Source organism: Gavialis gangeticus, unplaced genomic scaffold (genome assembly GCF_001723915.1).
Source record: "Gavialis gangeticus isolate Ggan-Ray unplaced genomic scaffold, GavGan_comp1, whole genome shotgun sequence".
NCBI classification, from domain to species: domain Eukaryota; kingdom Metazoa; phylum Chordata; order Crocodylia; family Gavialidae; genus Gavialis; species Gavialis gangeticus.
In genome coordinates this window covers 55,970,111-55,977,947 of record NW_017729029.1, presented here as the reverse complement: position 1 = coordinate 55,977,947, position 7,837 = coordinate 55,970,111, and the positions used below count along the sequence as shown (strand labels likewise).

The 7,837-nt window shown below is 41.3% G+C and overlaps 1 protein-coding gene across 4 annotated transcripts in view; it reads left to right on the top strand.

Annotated features, from left to right (window-relative positions):
- Window positions 1-7,837, top strand: part of MTMR1 (myotubularin related protein 1) — a 54,047-nt gene that overhangs the window by 28,550 nt on the left and 17,660 nt on the right. For all 4 annotated transcript variants that reach the window (XM_019521642.1, XM_019521640.1, XM_019521641.1 and 1 more), the window contains 2 exons: window positions 22-135; window positions 1,729-1,905. In XM_019521642.1, coding sequence (XP_019377187.1) covers window positions 22-135; window positions 1,729-1,905 — 291 coding nt within the window. The remainder of the gene's footprint in view (window positions 1-21; window positions 136-1,728; window positions 1,906-7,837) is intronic.

Here is a 7,837-nt window from a genome sequence, read left to right as displayed (position 1 = left end):
CAATCTATTTTTTTTTTCCAGTTTCCTGCAGCTTTTGAATTCAATGAACTTTTTTTAGTCACCATTTTGGATCATCTTTATAGCTGCCTCTTTGGGACTTTTTTATTCAACTGTGAACAGGAGCGCGTGAAAGAAGTAAGTGGTACACTGCGTCAGATTTGACATGTTGTTTTTATGCAGACATGCTTTGACCGTGAGATACAAGAAACATTTTGAGCATTTGTGTGAAGCATTATCTTGTCATCTGAGTCGCAAGAGGTGGCCTGGGGAAAAAAATAAGTATAGCCATATACTTATATGTACTAACTATCCCCCGATCACACTGAGGGCTGCTTAGCCACATGCCACATCATCATTTGTTGAAAGAAAATGTTTTCCCCTTTCTTTCTTTAGGTACCATAACTTCCACCATTTCAAAGGCTGTTAACTTATGTTCTAGATAGTGTCCCATTCAGAGCACCCACCCCAAAAAAATACCCAAGCATAGCCCTTTACCAACACAGTTTTGATCATCTTTAGCAGAGCTCCCTACCTACCTGATATGTTTTTTCCAGTGCAGTACCTACTGGGGCATAACTTAGAGCAGAAATTGAGCATTGATGATAAAATGTAGAATTGAAAGATGGGAGAGACTTCTTTATATAATAGTGACGTTAGCACTATCAGTACTTCTGTGGAGCAATTTGAGACTAAATAAAATGTGCCATAGAAGGTGGAAAGTATTCTTAGTAAAACTTAAAATAACAGTCCATTAGTATATATAGCTTTGTTTTTTCTGGTTTGACTGATTTGTGTAGTAGAAAAATTTGCATGTGTATACCACAAGATGGAGCTAAATAATATATTCTTGGCAAATAAATGGTTATCAGACAGCTTGCTTTCACAAATGAAAAATCTGATGCAGCTCCCTTTCTAAAAAAAATGCAATTTAAGACACAACTGTAGTGGAAACAGCTGCTTTATAGCACTGAAGGAGTGTAAAATGGCACTGGGAAGCTGATAAGAATTCTAATTTTGCAACTTAAATGGAATTGCTTTATTCATTTATTTTATTACATAGGTTTGAAAATACAAACAAAGCTAAAGGTGGACAATTAAAAGCACACCATTTAGACAGATGTAAGCCAGCAGTAGAAAAATATTGTTTTGGTTATTGCAAACTATCTAAAAATTAGCAAAAATACAATTTTTAAAAATATTTTTGGGTTGGCCAGTGGTTAAATCTGGATGTGACTGGCTATAGATACTGCTCCAGTTTAGAGGTGGGGAGGATGTTTTTTACCCTCTCTTCCTCAAGTGTTATAGGTAGTGCAACAACCTTCCAGTCGCAACTAAATAACCAATCAAATACACTTGAACTTCCGTCCTGTTCCTGACTGACCTTAAGGGAAAAGATATTCCAGCAACTTTGGATACCACAGATATTGAAATGCTCTGAATACTTGCTTTATTGTAGTAAATAGGTAGCTACTGTGTTTCCTTGTTAAAAATTACTCCACTAAATGGTGTGAATTTTTCTTAATTTTTTCTCTTCCCATGAAAACAGATCAAAAGTACATTTCAGAGTTGTAAAACCACGACAAATTCAATGTGCATCCTAACATAGATGTAATGTATTGAATAATTAACGGAGCAAAAGAATAGTGTTACCATATTTTCAACTGTTGTGCAAAAATGTAAAGATTTTGAAATGCATATCCTAAAATACCACTCTTTGTATTTACTCAGGAGATAAGCACAAAGACTGTATCGTTATGGTCCTATGTTAATAGTCAACTAGATGACTTTACAAATCCTTTCTATGTAAACTATGAACACCATGTCCTGTATCCAGTTGCCAGTCTGAACCACTTGGAGTTATGGGTAAACTATTACGTCAGATGGAATCCAAGAATGCGGCCACAGGTACGGGTTGTCTGTGTCTGGTTTTTGTTTCCAATTAGCTACCTACGTCTGTCAGTAAAAATGAACTGAACAGACTTTGACTTTAGTTACATATTTGGACAAAACAAGCTATTCCATTAAACTCTTCCATGTGTAAAAGTTCTCCAAGCTTTTAGAATGACAAAAAGAGGTGATGCTCTAAAACAGGAGCTGGCTATGTGCTAAAATTGTATCGTAGCATTGTCTTCACTAAAGTTACAAACGAGGAATATATGGAAGAAAAGTACTCAGAGTGTTCTTATTCTACTCTGGTTGTGAAAGACAAGAGATTAACACTATTATCAGCACAACACTTTTATAAACTAGGAACAGGCAATTTCCATTGATTGACACTTCCTCAACCCTGTTGTGGGGGGATCGGCTTTACAGGTGAGCGTTACTGTTTAGTCTCTGCTCATTCAGCTTTTCCCACTTGCTGAGCCTGCTGAAACAATGTAAATTGTAGCAGTAATTTCTGTTGAAATTGGACTGACTTCAGTTCATTTCAAGGACTGTCTTAGTTTTCTGTAAGCTGATAACAATTTTTAGGTTTCCTTCGGCTGTTCGATGACAATCAATTTGGATACAAGTTACCTCCCTAGAAATGAAAAGTTTCACGTATATGCTGTTTGATTCATTCAGTATTCGTTTTTTTCTGTAATTGATTTGGGAGTACTTGAATGAACATCTTGCGACACTAATATGGTCTCTGCTTGCTAACTGTGAACCTCTGAGGGGAGGGAACACTTCATTCGTGTCACAGCCATAATCTGTCTGAAGGTGCGACACGTTTCTTGTTAATGTAACACCCTAAGGTATTCCCAAACACATTTGGAAAGTTATCAGTGTTAAAGGTATTGCTTGCAAGCATCTTTCTTCTAGCAGCTGGAAGGAAGAGTGCCATTGGACGCCCGATACCCAGAGGCTGTTGTGCAAGATAAGCTCTTAAGTGAGTTCCAGGGACAGAACCTTGATTGACAGAAATCCAGGCACCCTGCCCTTTGCCTCAGCTGGGGGTGCCTGGACTACTGGATTTCTCACCTGGACACTTTGTCCTCCTTCCTGGTTGTTACACCTGCTTCTTAGGAGGCTTAGGGCCTAAGCTGTCATTTGTCTATTAAATTTATCAAATCCTGGAATAAGAAGGATTTTAATCTTTTGTGGAGTTCTCTTTCGTTTATCTAACAGTGCATATCTCTTGAGAGAGCAGATTTTGCACTCTGTTTGAGCAGTCGGTTAATACATTTTAGAGTAATTAAGGTTGGCCTACAAACGTATCAGCTCATTGTACTTGTTGAAATAAGGCCTACAGGTACCAATCACAGATGAGAAGTTGGATGAGCTACAGTCTCCAAGCACATGCAGAAAGGTGGTCCCTGTGCCAAAGAGGGTAGTAGGTAGGTTGTAACATGAAGAGGGGGGTTGAGGTAAAAAAAATGATTATCATAAGTTAAGAATAGGGTACCAGTAAGGTAACCAGATCATCAGACAGTTAGAATGGCTTCTGCTTACTGACTGGCTGCAGTTACCTGAGGGTACTTTTGTGGACATCTTGGTTTAAACCAGGGACCTCAAGCTCACTTGTGCCCCCAGGCCAGCTCCACACTGCAAGGAGCCTCCCGGGCTGGATCCGGACCTGGTAGCAGAGCTGGGGGTTAATGCCACTGTTGCTTGTCCCCTCTCTGCTGCTGACACATGCCCACTGGGGCTTTGCCTCTGGGAATTTGGTGCTGGACCCCTCCCCTGAATCCCCAGCTTCCACAGGAACCCCACGCGCTGTCTGCCTGACACCTCTGGCTGAAGTGAATGGTAACAGAATCAGTACAGGCTGCTGGTCTTCAGCTGTCTGCAGGAAGAGGTACCTGATCAGCAAAACCAGCATGATTTTAGAGTCCTTCCCAGGTCTAAAGCTCTATTTTATCAAAGGCAAGCAAATCTGAAGGCTGCAGTAGTTGCCATAGCGTCAACAATATCGCTGCTAAAGAACTGCGGCTGCTAACTGCATATTGGCTCAAGTTCATAATTTCCCTCCTGTTCCAGTGCTGCCCTGTGTGCCAAACGTCTTGAGATTTCATTTGATTTGGATATAATGCCCAGAAGCTTATTGCCAAAACTCCACGTAGTTTCCAGCGTAGTTATCAAGGCCCACACCCCTGCAACTCCTCAGACTAGCAATTCAGCAAGTTCACCTTCTCTATATTTGTACTGTCTAGCCTGTGCAGTGTCAGTTGGAAGGACCATTACCATTTTTACTCAACAGATCTTTCAGATTCAGGAAAAAAAGTTCTTAGGTAATCAGTGAATATATTAAAAGAATGGGCCTTTCAACATACTGATAAAAGTTGCTTTGCTTTGCAGCTTTTAATGTGTGATCCCTTTTCTTTGTCTTGCTTTGTGCTGGAATAAAGGAAAATAAAATATTTAACAGAAAGCCCTCTGAGGAGCAGGAGTACAAGGCAACTTCACATGCTGCTTTATCAAGCTGCAAAAAAACAAAAAATACAAAACCCCAAAAAACCTTCTCTAGGCTACTGGGAGACGTTTGTAGTTTCCTGAAAGTCCACTGAAAAGAGAAATGATCCAATACATGGATTTAATTGAGGATTAAGGCCAGCCCTTTAGTGTGGGGTGAGGGTAGGTATTTGAACCTGATCTGAACTAATCTGCTTTCATGATAAGAGGAGAGCCTCACAGAAACAAAAAGGCAGTTTCTAAATTCAGTCAGTATGTTGCTTCTCTATCTTTTAGCTTTCTGAATCCGTAGGGGCTTGTTTTTTTTTCTAATTAGGCCCAATGGTGTTAAGCACCCATGTCTGACATTTAATGAGAATTAGCAACCCAACTCCCTTGAAAATCACAGCCCGACTCTAACACAAGATACTATCATTTTATAAGCATTATCTTTTTGCTCCGTTCGGCTCACTCTCTGGGCATATCTGCCTTTCTCTGCTTGGATCTACTAGGATTCCTGCAGAAGTCTGAATGTGTTGCAAGATAATGCATGTCGAGAAACCACAATTCACCAGGCTATTTAGAGTCGATAGAGATGCTTATGTTCTGTGAAGAAGAGACTGCTGTAACAATGGGCAGTGGCTCAGTGCACTATGGATTTGGGAAAGGCTGGATTGGTGGTTTTATTGTTGGTATTCTAGTACTCCCAAGGACTCCGGTTTCAGGATTATGACCCTATTGTATTGTGTTCAGGTGATGGTCCATCAACTTCTCTTTCCTGCCTGGTGCAGGGGGCTGGATCCAATGATGATCTTTTGAGGTCCCTTCCAGCCTTACAATCTTTGAATCTTTGAAACTGGGAGTGCGCTGCAGGTGGAGGATAAAAGCACCAGGGGAAGAAATGTTTTGCTGAGATCCACCTCAGTACCACATTCTCTTTGTACTTCGTTATCCCTAGTGGATCAGGCAGGTTTTAGGACCATACTGCTGATCTCAGAACACTGAATCTACTTATGAAAAGATTTGCGTTATCCATGCCGTGCATTTTTACAATTCCAGGAGGAAAGCATATTTGTTCTTGCCTTGTGGGAGAGGTGCTAGATACATTTTCAGGACTCTGCTTTCCAGGCTGATCTGCTACCTTTCATGTCCAGTCTAGAGTGGATGCGACACTACAGCTTTTGGAGTTCTTCAGGTGTTATCAGGTCTCTCTTGTTTTCCTTATTCTGTAGCACTTAAGCAGGTAGCCTCTGCTTTAGCCTGCCTGATGGAGAATTTGTGGCATTTGGATGTCTGTAAGCATCCTTTGGGATCTCTTTTGGAACATGCGACATCCTTCCAACTAACCTTTCCTCCTGGAGCACGGCTTCTGCAAACGTTGTATTTTGAAACTTCGTCCATGTTGTCTACAGGTCATGATTAAAGCCTCTAAGCCTTTGAGCTGAAAGCCTTAGTGCCGTGTAGAAAAGACAATGAGAATTCCAGTATCTGCTTGGCTCTGAACCCAGAAGACGGCGTGCTGTTTTGCTGACCTAAGGAGCTTTGTATTAAAGGCAAAGCCTGTAGTGAAGATTGCCCAACACTTCCGTTGTATGACCATGTTTCAGTTCCTGTATACTTTTATCAGAGTTTAGATGTTTGGGCTGAAATTTTGATGTCTGAATTTTTTCTCTATGTAATCCTTTTGTCTGTGCAGTCTTAAGATGCCTCACTTATGCTAGATACAATACTCTGTATTTCTTAGCTCCGTCACCACATGCTGTTATTTTCTACCCCAGCCCTGCCTCATTCAGTGCACAGCGTGGTAACTGGGGATAACTTGCCTGTGCAGCAGTGAAGTGTCCTGTCCATGAGATTTGTGCCTTCTTTTTGCAGAAGTTGAAAAGGACGCAGGGAACGAGACAGGGGATTTTAGAAACAGCAGCTCTGGTCTTAAAATAGTTCAGGTGGTTAAATGTCGCCTTGATTCCATCCCTGTCTCTCCCAGAGAGATCCTCTGTGGGGCTGGACAAGTCGCCCAAGTTCACACTTTCCCCACTGGGCGTGGAAAGTGGGTGTCATCTTACAGGGGCTGGTGTAGGTGTCGTGTCTGTATCCAGTCCCGAACAGGGTGGTTGTTTGCTTAAGGCAAATGGGCTCTATTACCTGTTTCCCACCGCCTGTGAGAGAGGTGCAGAAATAGCAGCCTTCAGCCTGCAGCTGCCCTGGATACGTGCGTGCCTGCCTGCCACTCCGGATCACCGGGGTCATATACGTTGTTTTGAGCACTGATGTGAGTTGCACGGAGTGAATGTGTTCTGTGCCCAGGTCCTTAGCCTTGACTGAGTTCCCATTTCTTCTTTTCTTTATGCTTGCTCTATTCCCTTAAACTCACTACTCTTTCTTGGGCATTGTCATCCATAGCTTTTTACACTATCCAGTACTTTGCAGTATACATATGCCAGTTCACACAATAAGATTCCTATTCTTCAGTTCCTAGTAACTGCTTTTCATGATGCTCTTTGGTTTAGCTGGCCTTTCAGTGGCATGCCTTTATAATAGGTACTTAAGTGTTGATTGCTATTGAAAAATACTGCTCTCGTCATGGGAGATGGACTTTCCATGTAAGTACATTGTTAACAAGGGTTTTAAAAGCAGCTCTGTTAGACATCCAGCTCTTCGTAAAGAGGAACAAATAACTCCACTGAAAGACATTGTCTTTTTTGCAGCACAAAGAGTATGTTTTTGAAAAAACGGCTTGACAAAGTCTAGATCAAGCAATGAATTTAAAATAGTCATTTTTCTCTGCAGCCTTTCTTCCCTGTTGCTAAAATAGATAACATATACCCACAGAACAAGACAAAATGTATTCACTGCTGAACAATTTTCAAGTGAATGACTGTCCTTGAGCTAGTACAGTAATACACAGTAGATATCCATCCAATTAAGAATTGGCAGTACTGTAAGTGAGTAGCTATTATGATTTCTTTTATATCTAGCTTGGGTGTTTACCAATTTTGTTATCCAAACCTACTTCACAATACAGGATTGAAAAATGAAAATCAATAAAGAAGATGGACAAGTGTAATTTATGGATACTAGTTTGACTTTTCGCAGAAACGGAGCATGCGCTCGTGCACACGTGTGCTTGCACGCGCTCTATCTCTCCAAGCTTGTTTTAATGCCTAAATGGCTGCTCCCATTAGTTGCACTGTCCTTGTTAAAGCCTTTTTAGTCAGGATGTAGATGATGTGGCAAGAAAGAACTGCTTCACATTGCAGAAGTGTTGTGGGGCTTTGGTAGTTAGTTGCCAGGCCTTTGTGTTGCCTTCCAAGATGGAGAGGCAGCAAGGACTTTGTTTTTGCCAACAGCTCAGTGTTTGGGGGTTTTGTAGCTTGAGATCCCAGTCAGCTAATGGAAAGATTTTTCCACCTGGTGATAAACTGTGCCATTGTAGCACTGGCAGTTAAGTGGGTAGAGCTCT